The sequence below is a fragment of the Panulirus ornatus genome, chromosome 62, assembly GCF_036320965.1.
Source record: "Panulirus ornatus isolate Po-2019 chromosome 62, ASM3632096v1, whole genome shotgun sequence".
Taxonomy (NCBI): Eukaryota; Metazoa; Arthropoda; class Malacostraca; order Decapoda; family Palinuridae; genus Panulirus; species Panulirus ornatus.
This window is the reverse complement of record NC_092285.1, coordinates 12709822-12731218: the sequence shown is the minus strand read 5'-3', so window position 1 is coordinate 12731218 and position 21397 is coordinate 12709822. Positions and strand designations below refer to the sequence as shown.

At 51.0% G+C, this 21397-nt stretch overlaps 1 protein-coding gene across 14 annotated transcripts in view; it reads left to right on the top strand.

Annotated features, from left to right (window-relative positions):
• Positions 1–21397, top strand: part of chb (chromosome bows) — a 238667-nt gene that overhangs the window by 84437 nt on the left and 132833 nt on the right. For 2 of the 14 annotated variants that reach the window (XM_071656221.1, XM_071656209.1), the window contains exons 1-2: positions 4283–4661; positions 15002–15898. The exons of 10 other annotated variants lie outside the window; for them this stretch is intronic. In XM_071656221.1, coding sequence (XP_071512322.1) covers positions 15181–15898 — 718 coding nt within the window. In that variant the 5' untranslated portion in view covers positions 4283–4661; positions 15002–15180. Of the gene's footprint in view, positions 1–4281; positions 4662–15001; positions 15899–21397 lie in introns of those variants that run through there. 2 more of the 14 variants (XM_071656211.1, XM_071656216.1) reach the window with 2 other exon arrangements.

Genomic DNA, 21397 nt, shown 5'->3' with positions numbered 1-21397 from the left:
GGGATGATTCCAGTGTCGAGCAGACGTGCTGGAAAGCATCAGAGTCCAAGGTCTTTTCTCTCCTGTGCTGGCCATTATCAAACGTGGGAAGATCCGGACTCCGTGTAACAACTGAGCAGCTTCCTGTAAGGCCTACCAGACCAGCCTGGCTGGCAGCATCAAACAGCCAGGTGAAACAAGCTCTCAGAGGGGCAGCTCTGCCACAGACCGTGATGCCCACGAAGCCGACGCCAATTGTACGTCAGACATGGAAAAACGTGTCGTAATCTGTAGTGAGGAAGTGATGGGAGGCTTCACAGAGGGGACCAGGTACACCCACATGTACGCTCGCCTCTCATATTGATTTATTCCTGCTGCTGCTGCTGCTGCTGCTGACCTTGGTGCTGGGGGAAGCACGCTGGCTCTTCTTCATGCCCGTAAAAAGAGTAATTCATCAGGCGCCAAGAGCGCAGAGCCAAGCGCTCATTGTATACAAACAACTCTACACCCTGCAGGATCTAGACTGCGTGTGCACGACGGTGTGGCCGTTGGGTATCAGTTGCTCTAGCGTTTGACCTGACCTTCAATTTGAAGGTCTTAACATTTTGACCTGACCCCCAAGGCTCCCAGTGACGAGCCAGTCCATCATACGCAAGGTGGGCACCTCCCTGCAGAAGGTATTGAGGTGCCTGCTGACGCTTTGGGGATGAACCAGACCGGCGTGTAGGATGATGCTCCGCCCGTCCGGCCGGCCCGGTGTGTGTGGCTGGTGTACCGCTCGGGAGGTGATGGTGAGGGGGGTGAGGTTTGCCTAAGGCCCAGCGGCTGGTCCTCGTACCTCCGGCGACGTCATCACTTGCAAAGGGAGGGCTTGGTGGTGCTTAAATGTCCTCTGATACCAATCTTGCTTGTATACCACAGTGTTGTATGTATGATATTCACTTGAAATGTTATATATATGACATACACGTGAAATGTTATATATGATGTACACTTAAAGTGAAAGTTATATAAGAGGTTTCGTACATGCTTGTCAAAGTTTGTTGAATGGGGAAGGCATGTTTGGGATGATGGTAGGGCGAGACAAGAGTTCTGAGATGCATAGTGCATTATCCATCGAGGCAAACTTTCATAGGTGAATGTATTGTTTATGCTTAGTGTGTGTGTGTGTGTGTGTGTGTGTGTGTGTGTGGAATAGTGGTATGGGGGAGGCGGTCCATTGAGTGGTGAGTGTTGGGGAATACTAAGGTTCAGATATTGATTGTTAGCCTCAGCCAGTGCGTGTGGTGCTTGGGGTCCCCCCATGGATGTGTCACTGTGATCATTCTGGGGCCGCACTCCTGGCTCTCAACCCTCCAGGGGAGTGGCTCTCCGCCCATGTTATTTCACCACGATCTTACCCATCCTTCTCTCCACAGGTATGTTGGTGGGGGTGTGTCCGGGTGCCGAAGACGTGTTCAGTAAGTACCGTTTCTTGTTATTATCGATCTTGTAGAAATGCTCGTTATCACAGCGATGTCTTTGCATCTTCTTTTAAGGAATAGAAATAAATGAAATTGATTGAGGTACGAGCAGGCGTCTTAAATGAGAGCGTGGAGATAGTTTTGTGTAGGTTATGTAATGAATGGCTTCTGGCCATTGGTGGAGTGGGGAGGCGTGCCCAGAGACGGCGTCAGCTGTGGTGGCAAGTGGGTTCCTCTCCCTCCCAGCAGGAGCAGCCTCACCTGACACCACAGGAGGCACGGATCCTCCAGGTAGGCAGGCACTACTACGTACCTTCGTGTATGTTCTTCCTCCTCAGTGCTGAGGCTCCACAACCCAGACAGTCAGTCTGCCTTTCAGATATTGATTGTTATCCTCGTACATTCATGTTTGGTTGACCTGGTGATGAGCATCTATTCTTGTGGGATTTTCTTCGTGAGACTCCGAACTTCCAGGGGTGATGGCCGATCGGCCGGGCACCCCGGCTGTGGTGTGGTGGTCCTGTTGTGGGGTGTGTGGCGCGCCGACGGGTGTGCTGAAGAAGGCTCCTGCCCGCTGGAGGTAGTACAGAGCCGCTGTAGGTTAGGCTGGGAGACGCGCATCGCCGTTGATAAGTGGACGGGTCAGCCTGGGTCGACGACACGTCCCTGCTGTATGGATGGAGGCTGGTCCTCCACAGATGGCTCTTGTGGCACCACACACCAGGTTGTCCATCTGTGGTGCTGATGGCTCCGTCACCCATTATTTCGCCCATCTGTAGTGCAGATGGTTTTTTCACACATCAAGTCGTCTACGTCAGGTATAGATGGCCCCGTCACACATCAAGTCGTCTACCATAGATACGGATGGCTCCGTCACACATCAAGTCGTCTACCATAGATACGGATGGCTCCGTCACACATCAAGTCGCCTACCATAGATACGGATGGCTCCGTCACACATCAAGTCGCCTACCATGGATACGGATGGCTCCGTCACACATCAAGTCGTCTACCATGGATACGGATGGCTCCGTCACACATCAAGTCGTCTATCATGGATACGGATGGCTCCGTCACACATCAAGTCGTCTAACTCTGGTACAGATGGCTCCGTCACACATCAAGTCGTCTAACTCTGGTACAGATGGCTCCGTCACACCAAGTCGTCTGACTCTGGTACAGATGGCTCCGTCACACATCAAGTCGTCTACCATGGATACGGATGGCTCCGTCACACATCAAGTCGTCTAACTCTGGTACAGATGTCTCCGTCACACATCAAGTCGTCTAACTCTGGTACAGATGGCTCCGTCACACATCAAGTCGTCTAACTCTGGTACAGATGGCTCCGTCACACATCAAGTCGTCTACCACAGGTACAGATGGCTCCGTCATACATCAAGTCGTCTACCACAGGTACAGATGGCCCCATCAACATTATACGTAATAAGTACATATGCAAATTTTATTTACTGGCTTCAAGTTGAGCATTACTAAATGAAAATTACTAAGGAAAGTTAGAGTGATCAACTGAAACACGATAGATCCGGAGCCACACTTGCCATATTATCCTGACCATTAAACCATACAGGAAGCTAAGTTTCGTGGTAATGTAGGGAAAGCTTTAGCTGTAGTGGTGAGGTGTGGTAAAGGGCTATTATGAGGGGTGGTGAGGAGCTGTGGTAGGGGTGGTGTGGAGCCATGGTGAGGGGTGGTGAAGAGCTATGGTAAGGGGTGGTGAGGAGCTATGGTGAGAGGGGTGGTGAGGGGTGGCGGGGAGCTGTGGTGAGAGGGGTGGAGGAGCTATGGTGAGGGGTGGATAAGAGCTAATGTGAGGGGTGGCGAGGAGCTATGGTGAGAGGGGTGGTGAGGGGTGGCGGGGAGCTATGGTGAGAGGGGTGATGAGGAGCTATGGTGAGGGGTGGTGAGGAGCTATGGTGAGGGGTGGCGAGAACTATGGTGAGGGGTGGCTGGGAGCTATGGTGAGAGGGGTGGTGAGGGGTGGCGGGGAGCTATGGTGAGAGGGGTGGTGAGGAGCTATGGTGAGAGGGGTGGTGAGGAGCAACGGTGGCTTAAAGATTGCACCGTCGAGACGGAGGAGATAAGCATTTGTTCTCGTGAGGAAAAGTTGATGACATTCATAAGACAACATGTGTGTGTGTGTGTGTGTGTGTGTGTGTGTGTGTGCCCAGTGGGCCAAGGGCAGTCCAGGATCCTGTGTGTGTGTGTGTGTGTGTGTGTAAACATGCGTCAGGGAGGCTGTGATGTGTGCACGTGTAGAGCAGAAACTCTCGTGAACTGTGGCTGGACAAGTCATGGTCTCAGCGTGTGTGTATGTCTGTATTTGGCGGGGGTGACCTGGGTGTGTGTGTGTGTAGTGGCGGCTGGGGGGAAAGTTGTTGGGCTGCTGAGGCAGTTATCAACCTAACCTTTAGCTTGGTCCCGTTGCTGGCGATGGCGTCTCGTGCAGGGTCGGTCCCCAGTCTTGTGGTAGAGCTAATTGTGTCTAGGGTAGACTATATAGCTTGCCCCTCGCCGTAATTGAGTCATGTGTGTAGCCCGGGTGTGTGTGTGTCTTTGCCTGCCATACCCAACCAGAAAGGCCACAGATTCTGTGTCGAAGCCTTGCAGTGCCTTACATATAAAGTTTCAAGAGATGGTCATTCCAAATTTATATAATTTTTATTTTTTCCTTCAGAACAAAAAAGTTCAGATGCGGCCGAAACACGTGACTGTCCTTGGTCCATTGTTTTGACATTTTCAGTCGGATCAGTTAAGATGAAATCCTGGCATGACGCGCGTGTGTCAGCCGGCGGCAGCGTACATGTTAGCTCGTGAATCGTCAGTTTGATAATGAGTTTGTAACAGAGCGACAGCCAGACTGACGTAAGGAAAAAGTACGGTTGAGTTATTTACGATGGTGGTGGTGGGTGTATTGATGTGACGGTGCGTGCGTGCGTGCGTAGGGTTGCTGTGTGTGTGTGTGTGTGTGTCGGGCAGGAGGAGCGCGTGTTGTGTTGTGGCGGGGCGGCGTGCGGCACAGGAGCCTCAGTCAACGTCAGTGCTGGCCCGGCGTGCGCACGGTGCGGGTGTCCACCTCGCCTCCCTCACCCCTGCGTCTCGTCAATGGCGGGAGGATCAATTCTCGCCCCTTGGATACATAACCTCGTGCTTCCCCAGTGGTGTCATGGCAGGAGGAGATACGCCGCGCCCCGCCAGGTATACTCTCTCTCGGGCAGCCGGAGCATGACAGTGTGTGCTGCAGTGGACGTGACAGGACCCATTGAGCAGACCAGCGAACCGGTTGCCGAGGCAGGTCTTGTGGTGATTTGGTGCGAAGTGAATGTCAATTGGCGGGTGGGCTTCACCTGATACGCCATGGGATGGGAGGGAGACGGAGTCGTCCACAGCCAATTGGTGAGGAACAGTGGACGTCGCAGTGTCCAGGGGGGAGGTGATGAGGAGCTGCCCTGCTCACTTCTGAAATCTCTCTCTCTCTCTCTCTCTCTCTCTCTCTCTCTCTCTCTCTCTCTCTCTCTCTCTCTCTCTCTCTCTCTCTCTACGTCGCAACCTCTTGAGTAAGACGGTACGACACCCGGGCATGCTGGTCGTACCCCCGTGCTGGCCTGTGCCTCAGTCATCCAGGGGTTGTCATCACCGTCGTTGGTGTATATCTCAGGTCCTCATCACCGCCCCCTTCCGTCCATCACTCGCCCGTCTACCGTCATTGACGAACCGTCGTAATTCTGGTGTCACCGTCACCCGGTATCTTGCCCCACAGTGGCTGTGTCATCTGGGAGGGAGGTTGGTGGAGGGGGGTAGTAATGGGTTAGGCTAAGGCAGCCAGTGTCTGTGTGTGTCACACAGCCAGGAACTGTCGCTGTTCAAACCAGTCGACCCGTGGGTGGATGGACTGGTCGTGGCCATGACTGGTGGAGTGTAGCGCAACTGTTCACGACACTCGATACAGTCCTAGTGAGACTCTGTATCCAGCTGGTGTGCCAGATGACCTTTCGTACCTGTGTATCCAGCTGGTGTGCCAGATGACCTCTCGTACCTGTGTATCCAGCTGGTGTGCCAGATGATCTCTCGTACCTGTGCCTCTGCTTTATTGATTTCTTCGCCTGAAAGTGGAACATCTTGGCAAACCCATCATTGTGAAACCAAGCAAAGGACGTGGGGCTCTCGCTCGCTCGCGCGCTGGTTACGTAATGTATGTTGCAAGTAATGTGGGTAATGTGCTGAGACGGGAGGTCTGGACCCCGTGGGTATTGGCACCCAGGGAGAGTGAGTATTGGCAGCCAGGGAGAGTGGGTATTGGTACCCAGGGAGAGTGGATAGTGATACCCAGGGAGAGTGGGTATTGGCAGCCAGGGTGAGTGGGTAGTGGTAGGGAGGTAGAGTGGTGGGAGTGGGTTGTGGTTGCCAGGGAGAATGGTGGGAGTGGGTAGTGGTAGCCAGGGTGAGTGGTGGGAGTTGGTACTGGTAGCCAGGGAGAGTGGTGGGTAGTGGCAGCCAGGGAGAGTGGTGGGAGGAAATAGTTGGTTATGGAGCCGTGCGCACTGTGGCAGTCAGTGGTGAGGGCCGAACCCCTGGACCACCACGATACCAACCATCAGCACGACCTCAGCACCAAGCTCTGACCCTTAACTGACCTTTCAAGTCACCCTTAAAGGTCAGTGATCAGGTCAGAAGTCACGCTTATCATACTCGAGGCTAAGACTACTGACACATCCCCCCCCCCCCCCTTCACAAAGCACCTCCCTAGCCGATCATTTCCCTCATTCCACCGTGTGAGGAAGGTCGTGTTGTGGTTACCTGTGTCGTGGTCGCCACTTGGCAAGGATCGTGCGTACGGTTGGCGACCGATTGGATCAGCGAACGTTATGACCAGCGTGTCATTTCTGGAGCCCCGATCTTTTCCTTAGATTTACCTTGAGCAAAATTTTGTAGCTCATAAACAAGCTTAAGTAAAAAAAAAAAGAGTTGTAGATTACGAAATACAAAACTTCTTTATTTTGTATTAGAATTTCGCAGATCCCTTGCGATGCCTACACGAGGAAAATACAATTAGAGCGATTTGACATACCGGGGGAGACGTGCTGTCGCTGGTGTGAACTAGGGTATACAGAGTTGTCAGGGAAACCATGGAAAGGTCAGTGTAGCTTGGCTAGAGAGAGGCTTAGGGGGCGTTAAAGAGTGGATGTGACGATTGAGGCCATTCATATAATATATATATATATATATATATATATATATATATATATATATATATATATTTTTTTTTTTTTTTTTCAAACTATTCGCCATTTCCCGCGTTAGCGAGGTAGCGTTAAGAACAGAGGACTGGGCCATTGAGGGAATATCCTCACCTGGCCCCCTTCTCTGTTCCTTCTTTTGGAAAATTAAAAAAAATTGAGAGGGGAGGATTTCCAGCCCCCCGCTCTCTTCCCTTTTAGTCGCCTTCTACGACACGCAGGGAATACGTGGGAAGTATTCTTTCTCCCCTATCCCAAGGGATAATATATATATATATATATATATATATATATATATATATATATATATATATATATATATATATATATATATATTTTTCTTCGCTTTGTCGCCGTCTCCCGCGCTTGCGAGGCAGCGCAAGGAAACAGACGAAAGAAACGGCCCAACCCACCCCCAAACACATGCACATACACACGTCCACACAAGCAAACATACACACCCACACAGCCCTCCATGGCCCACCCCAGACGCTTCACATGCCCTGACTGAATCCACCGACAGCACGTCAACCCCGGTACACCACACCGCTCCAACTCACTCCATTCCCCATATATATATATATATATATATATAAACTGGATTGGATTATTGGCAGTACCTGGGTGGGTCTCACTTTTTCACGTCCAGTGTCCAGCGCCCCTCATCTGCGTCCGAGCCCCACAGACCTTTCCCATGTGTTCCTGACCATTCCCACGTATCCTGGCTCAGCCCAGTGACAGCATGTCTGGCCTCTTGTGTATTTAGCGTACGTATGCACGTGTCATCCCGGCACTTACTTGCCCCCAAGTCAGGTCATCTGGGGGCGGTGTCCACTGCCGGGCGTGGAGGTCAGCACGTCTTCCCTCCGTTGTGAGACCACCATCCGTCAGTCGTAATGATTTAGCGTTATGCACACCTGCACCAGCCCACCCACCTGTACTGTCATGCTACTGTATCGACTCGCCTGCGTCACTGAACGCTTGAGCGCCACAGCGCGACCCGTGCGTACCACGGGCTGATACTTGAGGGTCAGCAGACGGGCCTCGTCCCGGGTTATCGTACGACCTACGCTCAGGAGCTGGAGGGCGGCAGGTGAAACGTGCGCCACTAATCGCCTCGTCGGACACTAACAGGAAAGGAAGGTCCTGAGCGAGTAGTAAGAGAATATCCCCTTCTTAATAGTGTATTTCCCCATATATGACTTGGTGGTATGTGTGGAATTATCAGTCTTTCGTTTTTAGGAAAGATTCCTCACTGTAGAATTCGTCACGAAGAAGTGCATGATGTACGTATTGATATCTGCCAGGGAGAGAGTTGATGACATGGCTCGGTGGTAGGTAAGGTGGGAGAAGAAGGCGGGGGTTGTGTAGCATCACTGGTGTTTGGGGCAGTAGCCGGTGGGGTATGCATACGTTGGCAGAATCCGTCACGTGTTGGCATGGTGCACGCCCCTCACACAGCAGGTCTCGGTCGTCACTGACGTCACGCCTCCTGCGGCACGTGAGTGGCTCTGAGGTGATGGTGTGTGACAGTCATCCTGTCAAGTGTTGGGTTGTGGCAGTGATGTATTACTCCGTCGCCAGCCAGAACCAACACTCAGATAACGCGACCACTCCTTCAGCCTCAGTCTGTGTGTAATATTTAAATGCAGGTCGTCACACGTCCTTCAAAACTCCTCTTAAAACCGCGTGTTGACCTCGATGATACGCAACCTTTGACCTAGTTCTTCCGGGTCAGGTTAGAGGGCAGGCGGTCCTACCCGTGGGTCGTATCTCCGCTGTTAATGGTCGTACGGTCGTGTTGAAGCAGTTGCGTCAGACGGAGCGTCAGGATAATATGCTTCATTTTGCTAACTTTTCGCTCCAAGTTCCAGTTAACAAGGCAGAGGAAGGCGTGACCTCTGGGAGATATTGCGTGTCATGTTTTGTGAGTTGTGAGTGTACTCCAGCTGTTATGAGTGTGTGTGTGTGTGTGTGTGTGAGTGTACGTGAGGACGGTGAAGGAGGGAGTGTGAGTGTCAGGATGGGAGATTGAGACGAGGGACTGATGTTAACCATTCACCTGTGGCAGTGTCTCCTCTTGGTCTCCCCGGTGCCACATGGCTGACGGGGCCTCGCACCTCAGTCTCAAAGGCTTTCTGTTCTGTAGGCTTTCCCATCTACTGGGTTGAGCGTTGGCTCTGCTGGAGTGGTGGGTGGCGCGTCGGACGGTAGCCTGGGGCGCTGTGGTCCGGGAAGGCGGGAGAAAGATGGTCCTGGAGACTGATGCTTGACCATCGTAGAAAATCTCGCTTGTACTGAGTAGTCCCACCCACCCACTGGATAATATGGAGTTTTTGTTTACCGTGCGTGTGTTGTGTGTCTCGGAGGCTTTGTCGTGTAAGAATTTCAAGAAGACGAACCTTCCTCTTGCAGACACATTAGGGAGAAAGGCGTATCGGAGCGGCGCATTTTATTCTCTGGTTGTGGTATTGGTGTAGGACCCATTGTCTTGAGGAACGGGATGTGTGCGGGGTGGCAGGGGACCAGGCCAACGGACGGGCTGGTAGTCTTGGGTGCAGCGGTGGTGACGTGGTGCCGCTCACGTGTCTGGGCAGGCTGGTGTGCTGCTGGTAGTGTATTACAGACACTCCGCATGATAACTGGAGGCCACAGTGGTGCTGCTGTGTAGCGTATGTAGCGGTTAATGCTACGCTTTCTGGCTGATAGGCTCCTGCCGGCCAGAGGAATAATTGAACAAGCTTAGAAAGATGGCCAAGATAGTGGCCCCTCTCTCTCTCTCTCTGACGGTCGTGTCTTAAGTGGATTATGCATCATATAAATACAACTCATAAACTCTTATCTATTTTCCTGTTTTTATATGTATATATATATTTACTCCTCTGCTTAAGTAAACATGGTTGATGATAGTAATCTGCAGGAGGAGCTGCCGCACTGGGTTAAGCCTGGGCAGGAAAGTGATCGTGAGTGAGGCGGCGGGAGTGAGGAGGGGATTTCCGAGGTCGTGACACGGTTCCTCATGAGCAGTGGCAGGACCTCTCCCCCTTCCCCCCAGCCTGACGTTGGCCGCCCCCGTCACACACCGGGAACTGGTTGTTAATCCTGGGTCATATTGTACTGTACTTAGGGGACGAGTTATCGTGTAGACTCGAAGAGTTGCTTTATTATTACAGTATGTCTTACATTATCATGTCATCAACACTAGGAAAGGTCTTGAGAGGTTGTAGCTCATGTTGTGTGGGTTGTAATGCAGTCAACACTAGGGATGGTCTTGAGAGGTTGTAGGTCGTGTGGGTCGTGGGGTTGAGGAGGGCGTGGTGTTGACAAGGGGCAGTCGTGGTGTGAGGCTCATGATGCCTTCCCACCCTGAGTCATTTGCTCCTCAGCTGAGTCAGGCCCCTCAGCCTAGACGCCAGTGCCCCTCCCGGGAGGGGGGGGGACCTCCCTCCACTCTCTCCCTAACACCCCTTACGTCACACACGCACACCCAGCACCTCTCGTATGTACGGTGCGTCCTCTGACGTTGGTGACTTTGCTATTGCTTGATCGTAACCGCAGTCTTATTGAACCAGTCTTGGTCATGGGGCAAAAATTTTTGGTCCTGACGTAGAGCTTTCGTAATTGTATTGATTTGGCTCCAGCGTCGCACGATTTCCACCGTGCGTTCGTTATGATTGTCGTAAATGGTGTTTGCGTTGGTTTCACGTTACGCGTTAAAGCCGGAGTATACGAGGCTACCACACAGGGTATAATTAGCTTGGCCTTTGACTCCTAAGAGTGGTCGAGAGTCGTCCCATCGTACTGAAAATGTCGTCATGAGACTCCATGACGTACGTCAGTAAAGGTGAACGCTGCACCAGAGTGTAATGAAAGCGAGCGAGTGTGAGCCTTGTGTCAGGGAACATTTCTCTGCTCTTGGGAGCGCGGAGACAAAGGTGGCATTGTGTCACTGTGGTTGTGTCATGCAGTGGACGTGGGGTGCTGGCTGTGGTCCTGGCCAGCCACCCGTGATGCATTTGCTGGCCTCTACCACAGGTGTCGCCGGCAGCCAGCGACCACCACACTCCAGGACTTGGAGGCAGCGTTGATGACCTTCTCAGTGTTGTGTGTTGGGGAGGAGGGGGTGAGGGTGGCGAGGCAGTTGTAACCCGAGGCAGTGAGGCAGGGGATGGCAGGAGTTAGGATAGTGTGTAATGTGTGAGCCGAGTCATCGGCCGGTAATGATATGGAGCCGAAGGAAAGTCGGCGGTGTGAGCTGCTGGTCCTGCCATTGTTGCACCATCTCACTCACCTTCTCGTCCCGTAATAATGAACCTTTACCCGGCCTTCACTGTCTCCCTTGCTGGCCTTTATGACTCACTCGGACGGGTGGGATTCACGCTGAACCCGCCGGAGGGGTCCTGTGCCCGGGCGCAGTGTCCTTTGACTGTACTTAAGGATCTGGTAAAGGCCCATTGTGTCCTGGTGCATCCAGCTACTGGCGGTAGGAACCAGGGCATTAACGTTGCCTATGAATCCATACCCGACCCCTGGAGGGCGGCGCCCCTTTGGATGCACGTCCCCCCCGACAGCACACCAATTCAGGGAGACTGCAAGTACAGCAGTTGGTGCCACACGAGCACTACCTCCGTCGTCTTACTGTGGTGTACTTTTGCCGTGTCTGGCCGGCCGGCGCGGCACAGCAGCAGCACCGAGATGAATTATTGCTTTTTCGCGACGGCGAACGTGAGGCCGACTTGCCCCTTGAGCACGACGAGGCGACCCTCGAGTGTGACAGCCACGTGAGGGGTCGTCCCATATTGCTTAAGAAATGAGGAAATAGTTTAATTTGAATTAGGTTCAGCGGGACCTCTGTTGGCGCCCGCCTGGCTTGTAGAGTGAACTAACTCAAGTGTGTCATTACTCTACACTATGTGTAAAGGAAAGTACATGTTGAGCGAACTGCAAAGAATAATTGGTAACATTCTGCTGACCTCAGTGTTCATGTCTGGCAGCCTTTCACTGTGCAGGATTGTTCCCAGTGGGGCCGCTCTTACCACTGTCAGTCAAGCGACAGCCTCGTTACCCAGTGTCGTGACCACCTCGTTAGTCACAGAGGGAGTCAGTTTGTCAGTCAGTCTCGACGTTAGCTGTAGATATGATCACCTTATGAGCCAGTCGTAATCGTCTCGTTATCCATAGTCGTATTGGCCTCGTTAGCCAGTCATAATCGCCTCGTTCTGGACGGTCATGATCACGGTGGTTGGGCTGTATCAGCAGCCTACCACCGTCATTCCCACGTAACTATGGTTGGTGTAGTTGACAGTGTTGCCTTTCTCTCTCTCTCTCTCTCTCTCTCTCTCTCTCTCTCTCTCTCTCTCTCTCTCTCTCTCTCTCTCTCTCTCTCTCCCCCTGGCGAGGCAGCAGGTGAAGATGACGGTGATGTTCAGCCTGGTCGTGGCCGCTGTAGACTGGAGCCACCTTGACCGTGTTCAGCGGTAGAATGTTCATTGTTCCGGCGGTCGTCAGGTTCCGCTCTGTTCATAGATCTCTGTTGGCTTGGGACAGTTGACATTGTTTTTGAATGTTTGCGAAATGTGGTTGTTAGTTTTTGTCCAGATGAGCTAGTGAAAGTCCCAGGGGACTGGGATTTGTGTGTGTGTGTGTGTGTGTTGTGTGTGTGTGTGTGTGTGTGTGTGTGTTGTGTATGTTTGTTCACACCAGTGAAGTAAGGCGACGTTGTGGTCTTAGATCACAGTGAGGGAACACTTATGATAAAGTATAGCCGTACTTACAATACTTGACTGTTTCTTGTGTGTGGGATTGGTGACCCTACTACCATTGGTTCGTCAGTTGAGGACGTGGAACGCAGAGAGAGACGGTTGTGAGAAATTGATTGGATTGATTTGTGCCGGTGTGTCCCCCGGCGAATTTATTGTGCACCCCATGCTCATCCTGTGAGCGGTAGCGCAAAAGGATTACAGGGGTCGCAAAGGGTCTTGGTCAGACCCCAGCGTGTTGATATTACATGTTACAGTTCGAGAGCATTAGGAATCACATTTCAGCCTCTCGGTGGTCACATTAAGGGCTAATAACCTCTGTGACTTGTAATCATTCGAGCGTGACGGTACAGCCCTTGTGACGGTCTATGACCTTTGACCTGACCCTTTAGGGCCAGGAGAGATGAGGCCAGCCTGCCCAAAGTGTCGGTCGTATCGCACGAAAGTTGGTCATTGACGCCTCGTGTCCAGCAGGCGGCCTTGGGACACCCCCCCCCCCCCCCCACGTGTTACAACAGAAGGAAGGAACACAGGATAATGACCTGACCATCTGATGACTTGTGTCGCTCCCGTAACGAAGGGGGAGGGGGGAGGTTGCAGTCATCACCCCCCATCTACAACCACAACCACCACAACTGTCGTACTGGTGTTGCTGCGTCCTCCCGCCGCTTTCCGTCGACGGTATTGCGAAATTGCATTACGTGTAGCGGTCCTTGACGGGGGCGCAGACTTTGTTATAAAATACACCAGAACTAATATCAAAGATACGAGTGTTGGTGTGAGTAATGGAAATGATTTTATTTCTCTCGCTGAGTATTTTATTTTTGTGTTATTGTTATTATTTTGCGCCGAACGGTTTCAAATTAGGAACACGTGAAATGACTTGGAACTAAGAATAGTAGTAGTGCAGTAGGGGAAGAGAGAGAGAGAGAGAGAGAGAGAGAGAGAGAGAGAGAGAGAGAGAGAGAGAGAGAGAGAGTTTTAACAATACGTAACAGGGCGACTGGCATGTACGACTGTCCATAGACACTCGGTGAAATGGAGACATGGATGACGTTAGCACAGGAAGAGGAAACAACGCAAACATCCGGGGCACGAAACTGTTTACGTCCCCGGTCGCCATTAGTAACACACGGACCAGCCACTTGAGGTATACAGGAACGCACGAATGAGTCGGTCTGTCTGTCTGTGCACGAGTGAGTCTTTGTGCACGAATGAGTAGGTCTGTAGGTCTGCATGTGCACGAATGAGTAGGTCTGTGTCTGTGCACGATTGAGTAGGTCTGTAGGTCTGCATGTGCCCGAATGAGTAGGTCTGTGTCTGTGCACGATTGAGTAGGTCTGTAGGTCTGCATGTGCACGAATGAGGAGGTCTGTCTGTCTGTCTGTGCACGAATGAGGAGGTCTGTGAAGATTGCGTTGTCAGATGATCACTAGTGTGTAGGTGGCAGTGTGCAGGCAGCGGCCTCAAACAGCCTGGCTGATTAGAGAAGCAGGTGTTGTTCAGTTTGGTCTCAGACCGGGCTTTGAGGTTAGAGAGGAGGAGAAGGACCCCCGCCCCACCCCCGGACAAGGCTTAAACCTCCGCTTAAGATGGTTACGCTTTCCAGTAACAAGTCATTAGCGCATGAGAAGCATGACGTGCGTCATGTGTGATGCTGAGGTGTCATGCACCACGCCTCAGTTCTAATATGATGATCATGAAAACGATTACCGTAATGATTATATCTTGTTTATACCAAATTGCCTTTCCCGCCGTAATGAGGTAGCGCCAGGAACAAAAGAATGGAATACTCACCAAGAATCTGGTCCCTAGTTGTCATGTGTAATAATGATTATATATATATATATATATATATATATATATATATATATATATATATATATATATATATGTATTATATATAGTAACTTGTCGAGGTCTTGTCGAGAACACAACTGAGACTTCGACCAGAAATTCTCACTTGGCTCCTGTCTTTTGATTTAATTCTTACACACACACACACACACACACACACACACACACACACACACACACACACACACGTGCGCGCGCGATTTGTAAGGTTGTATAAAATGATTTACATTGGTTTGTTTGTAAATGACCGTATCTTGCTCGAGGTAGGGAGTTGGGACAGAGCACCGTACATGACATTACGTTAAGATTTGGTCTTAAGCTGAGGCTATGTTTCGTTAAGACACGTTTGCTGTCTCCCCCCCCCCCCCCCCCACACACACACACACACACGCAATGTAGCAGATGTTTCGCTCGCGAGGATGGACGGTGTAATGATGAGGCAGAGGTGTAATGAACGTGGCAGGCTAACGTTCGTGTGTGGAGGGAGGGATGTTCAGGACTGGGGTGATGGTGGGAATGTGTGGTGGTGGTGGTGGTGCATAACCCGAGTCTGACGGGCATGGCGATGCCCTGCGTGTATCGTACTGGTGGGGGTTAAGGAGGGGTGGTAACCCCACTGGAATATCACCTCCTGATGTATTGTATACCGTAAGAGTTTCCCCATTTGTCTGTCTCTGTATTGCAGTGAATTATGAGTTGAAAACTGTAAGAACTCAAAGTGTCAAGACTCAGCGTTCCCGACCTTACCATTGTGCACGCCAGAGACGAGTGGTGGTGAGCCATGCGTGTTCGTGTATGATGTGAGGAGCCCCATTGGGTCGAGGGGCGCGTGTGCCTTGGCCACATTGAAGTCCAGCCGGGGACATGCCGGAGGTGACCCCCACGGACACGACCGTGCTAGACGGGTCTTCCCCCCTGCCCATCAGTCCAGCCACCTCCATGGAGCTGGGCGGCTCCTTGGGCGACGTCACCCTGACGTCGCAGTGCTCCGTCGAGTCCCTAGGGTCGCTGGACAGCGGTCACAGCTCCTCGGCAGGTAATGGGGCCACAGACAGTCAGGCGGGGTCTCCCTCCCCAGGCAACAGGAGCCCGACGCCCATCATTACCACGCCGCCCGTCGCTAGCGACACCCCTACGCCGGCCAGCTCTCCACTCCGTCAGGAGGAGGAACATTCCGTGGCATCCATAGGCCGCTCTCAGGACCGTCCGCCTTCCAGGATCGACAGATCCCTGTCCAATACCTCCACGACTTCCGTTAGTTCCGATGTATCCGAAACTTCTCGCGAGACCCTGGGTTCCAGTACGACCCTGAACTCGGACAACACAGCCACCACCTCAGCCTCCGCCTCCTCCACCACCATCGTGACGCCCATCAAGTCCAAGGCCGAGCTGGACGCCTACATCGACCACCTTGACTCGCTGTGGTCGCAGGAGGACGAGTGGATCATGATCTTTGACAACCTGATCAAGAACACAGAGGCGTCCACCAGGAGCCGCCGCCACACCCACCACCACAGCCACTACCACAGTAGCGGCACCACCAGCCACCACTCCTCACCTTACCACTCCCCCTACAAGAAAGGTAAGTTACGCTCTCCCTCCCTTGGTTGTTATCTCCTGTTGTACTCAAGTGATCTTTACCTCAGAAAGTTGAATTTTTTTCCACATTTTTTCCCTGTTACGTGCATATATATATATATATATATATATATATATATATATATATATATATATATATATATATATATATTTTCTTTCAAACTATTCGCCATTTCCCGCATTAGCGAGGTAGCGTTAAGAACAGAGGACTGGGCCTTGAGGGAATACCCTCACCTGGCCCAATTCTCTGTTCCTTCTTTTGGAAAATTAAAAAAAAAAAAAAACGAGAGGGGAGGATTTCCAGCCCCCCGCTCCCTCCCCTTTTAGTCGCCTTCTACGACACGCAGGGAATACGTGGGAAGTATTCTTTCTCCCCTATCCCCAGGGATAATATATATATATATATATATATATATATATATATATATATATATATATATCATTGTCATCTGACTTAAAAGAGTTTAGGGTCTTTGAGAAGCATCTCTTCCCAGAGAAGACCATCCATACACTTGTATATACAGGCCGTAGGGTCGGTCTGTCTAGCCAACAAGACGGTCGGATGGATCCTAGAGACCTTGAAGACGAGAGAGTTCAAAACACAGTGATGCCATTCTTCAAGGCGCTAATACCCGCACGAGTAGAATACTGCTGTGTGCTCACCTCGCCCTGTAAGGCTGGCGACATTGCAGAATTAGAAAGTGTTCGGAGATTATCCACGGGACGTATTGACGTGATAATGGAACTGATCTTATGGAAACGACTAAAGGTACGTGAGTCTGTACTGTGGAGCGCAGACGTGGGAGGTAAATCATCCCTCACACTTGAGGGCATTTTGATCCTCAACCTACACTCGGAGGTAATCCTCAGGTTTTACGATGGCCAAGAAAGCCTCTATGAAATACTATCGCTAAAGCTAAAAGACGAAATAAAGACAACAGGAGAAAACATTTTAAACATTCGGGGTCCAAGACAGCTCACCACATCACCACTAACCATCAGAAATTCAGTAGGATGCACAGTAGAGAAATAGAAGAAGACTTTGGACAGGTTATTTACAAAGTGTACCGGACCAGCTAGTCTGTGGTGGCGACGTGGGCGTGCAGGCTGCGGCTGCCAACAGCTTGGTCGACCTACAAGCCTGGGCCAGGTCTGTGGGATATAGAGGACCCCGGAAGACCATCCTAGATATACTCTGTGACTTTTCCATTTCTGACCTGTACCTTCCCCTTTACAACTAGTACACAGTTCTTCCCCAGAACACCACGATGAAGAAAGATTGTACGTTACTGTCATGTGTGGATGCTGTGGTGACCCAGCCAGCCTCCAGCAGGAGCAGTGAGGTGCATGCTAAGTCCTCGGCACACGAGCCTGGCGGTCAGGCCATATAACCAAGGTATTTGTCGTCAGGTCAGACATATTGTTGGATTGCGTTGCGGCCGCGAAGCAGATCGGGACGCAAAGTATATTTTGTGCAGGTTGAAGTCCATCTGGTCATGCTGTGGGAGATCTGAGTGTACGAGAATGTTATCAGGATGTGTTGTTCAGAGTGATAGTGTGAGGAGAGAGAGCTGTCAAGTGGTTAGCTGAACCAGCCGCGTGGAGTACGCTAAGGTTAGCTAAATGGTGCAGAGCACGAGAGATAAGGATATTAGTCGAACCATTTAAACCAGTTTGCTGCATTTGTGGTTTTGTGTATCATAGAGTGAATCATTTTGTTCGAGGGACAGATGTAAGGCAGATGTTATTGTCAACTGCCTCGCGGATCGTGTTAGTACGTGTGTGACAAATTGAAGAGTACATGGAAGGGAGATAAAACCCTATGACTAATATCTTTTGTTATGGGGTCACTAATCAGAGAAGGGTGTCTTGGGTTACCACCTGGTATCACCCACCATCGCCCCCGGGCGAGATATCTCATCGATAAGGTCAAGCTTGGGTGCTCGAGTCTCACTTTAGTTACCTCGCCTCTGTAGGAAAAAGGTGAGCATCGTGTGAATCACCTTTGCCAGCTTGAAGTGGTGCAAACAACACCGTCTGAACGGGGCATGACTGTTCGTTCCTACGTGGGGTTTTTCCCAGGGCCCGTCCAGCCCGCATGATCGGCTGGAACAACCCCGGTTTCCCCCGCAGTATTTCCCCTCCGTTATGTTCGACGTTCTCTAGAGTGACTGTGGAAGTGGTGGAGGCGAGAGTAACCTGTGAAGGATGTGAACTCCACTGTGGTGGGTGGCGGCGGACCGTTATCATGACACACCAGTTCTTGGGTGGTTCTTACATACACTGGTGTAATGACCATACGGAACCCTTCCCTCCACACCCCTACACTGTGGACGCCTCTATATGGCCACACACTGGCCTCCCAGTAGACCATGGCACCCTTATATGGCCACACCGGCCTCCGGTTATGCCATGGACACCTCTGTATGGCCACATACTGGCGTAGACCATGGACACGTCTGTATGGCCACACACTGGCCTTCCAGTAGACCATGGCACCCTTATATGGCCACACTGGCCTCCTGGTATGCCATGGACACCTCTGTATGGCCACATACTGGCGTAGACCATGGACACGTCTGTATGGCCACACACTGGCCTTCCAGTAGACCATGGTACCCTTATATGGTCACATTGGACTCTTAGTATGCCATGGACACCTCTGTATGGCCATATATTGGCGTAGACCATGGACACTTCTGTATGGCCACACTCACTGTCCTTTAAAAAATCGTCGTGTAAAATGATCTCAGTTTCCCCAGGGTAAAATGAACAAGAAAAAACAAGAACTTGAAGTAAAAACTTTGTCCATGCGAGTGTGTGTGTGTGTGTGTGTGTGTGTGTGTGTGTGTGTGAGAGAGAGAGAGAGTTACAAAGAATGACTTTACAGAATCCCAAATTATCCCCAGCCGATGGGGACATAGTATATCCCAGGGAGATCCTGGCTCCCTCCTCCACCACCACCACCACGACACCATCATGATGATGACACCGTGGAGATGTTGGAGATCAGAATGGTGACGCGGTACACACGATGGTTACAATGCCTGTAGCTCAGAGTCTGGTATCAGACGGGCGAAGTAGAAGGATGGATCGAGAACTCCACAGCGAATCCCACGTTGCCAGAATGGTGTGATCAGATACCCTTATGATCAGATACCCTTACCATCATTGATTCTCCTCCTTTCTCACCTCTTCAGCTATCGCTTTCCCTCCCTCCGTCGTGTTGCTGTCCTCACCTCTCTCTCTGTTACAGTTATCATGTAGGTCAGTGTTCCCATCAGCTAGGTGCACGACGTGGCACGCGACAGGCAGCTGCTCCCTATAGTTTCTGTGACCAGACAGACGAGGATTGACCGTTGTGATCTCGCCTTCCTCCGTCGAACACCAAATCTCTGGAATTATTTTGCTTCTCATTTCTCTACCTCTTCCTATAGCTTTTAAGTCAGGTTTACAAACGCATATATATATATATATATATATATATATATATATATATATATATATATATATATATATATATATATATATATATATATATATTGTACTTTGTCGCTGTCTCCCGCGTTAGCGAGGTAGCGCAAGGAAACAGACGAAAGAATGGCCCAACCCACCCACATGCACATGTATATACGTACACGTCCACACACGCACATATACACGGCTATATATTTCAACGTATACATACACCGATATATATATATATATATATATATATATATATATATATATATATATATATATATATATATATATATATATTGGAAAGTATCACAATTTTGCGCGTGGACTCATAGGAATATATATATATATATATATATATATATATATATATATATATATAGATAGAGATAGAGAGAGAGAGAGCAGATGTTTCCATGGGAAAGAGCGTGGTTCCCTCGGGAACTGAACATGAAGCCCTATAGTGTTTTTCATTGTCAGATGTGACGTGAGACAGCCACAGACTAACATGTCATGGAACATGGCATCAGGATATGTAAAATATAGGTGTTACCTGCAGGTGAGGTGGACACACCGCCGCCAAGCTTCCAATGCTACATCAAGGTGGAGTTGTGGACCTAGAAACTCGTAGAGAATATAGGACAACAAGAACATAAGCGAGTCTTGGAGGAGAACTGTAAAACATGTGTCAGATGACCTTAGCTGGACTGTGAACCTTGAGAACACTGGGATGTGACACTGCATCATCCACACTATAACACTATACTGCTCTGGGCTGATGCCATATATGAAGAAGGATGAAATTACAGGGTTGGACGCTGGGCAAAAACAGACGACGCGCACCGTCCGCCTAAGCTATAACGCCATATCTACTGAGAGCAATTTGGAATTGCTCGCACACAGTGTCGTAAAGTGCAGATGAGAGAGAGAGAGAGAGAGAGAGAGAGAGAGAGAGAGAGAGAGAGAATGTACACTTGGTACATCCTAGAAGGCTTGCTGACCAGTTTGCCACCCAACAACGGCTCTCATTAGACAGAAAGAGATGTGAAATATCTTTCTAAACCAGATGAGTCGAGTACAAAGGTCTTGTGTGTACAGTACAGGAAGGTAATGTACACTCACTCGGGGACCTGGTCAGGTCGGAAACATGTTAGGTAGAAAGTGAGAGACTATTCTATTCTTGGTATAGTTCATGTGCAACAGCCACTCTCCTTCCTCATCCGCGTCAGGAAAAATGGTCCAGTGTTAACTTGATGATGTAGAGAGAGAGCGAGCAGCGGCGGCCGAGGACTTAAAACAAACTTTCTCAAAAATCCCTGACATATATTAGAGAAAATGTCAGCAGGAGGCGGGAGGAAGCGGCCACCATCGTCACCAGGGGAACAAGGTTGCCTTCTGCTTCCGGAAGGCTGGTGATCATGGTGGCGCGGGAGGCTGGTGATCATGGTGGCGCGGGAGGCTGGTGACCGTGGTGGCGCGGGAGGCTGGTGACCGTGGTGGCGCGGGAGGCTGGTGATCATGGTGGCGCGGGAGGCTGGTGACCGTGGTGGCGCGGGAGGCTGGTGATCATGGTGGCGCGGGAGGCTGGTGACCGTGGTGGCGCGGGAGGCTGGTGACCGTGGTGGCGCGGGAGGCTGGTGATCATGGTGGCGCGGGAGGCTGGTGATCATGGTGGCGCGGGAGGCTGGTGATCATGGTGGCGCGGGAGGCTGGTGATCATGGTGGCGCGGGAGGCTGGTGATCATGGTGGCGCGGGAGGCTGGTGATCATGGTGGCGCGGGAGGCTGGTGACCGTGGTGGCGCGGGAGGCTGGTGACCGTGGTGGCGCGGGAGGCTGGTGATCATGGTGGCGCGGGAGGCTGGTGATCATGGTGGCGCGGGAGGCTGGTGATCATGGTGGCGCGGGAGGAATACTGTCCTCTACAGTCCGTCGTGTACTGGGGATGCATGTAGGGAGAGGCGTGCGCTCACCAAGACATTTACCCGGGAAATGTTAGGTAAGCTGGCAACACATTGTGTA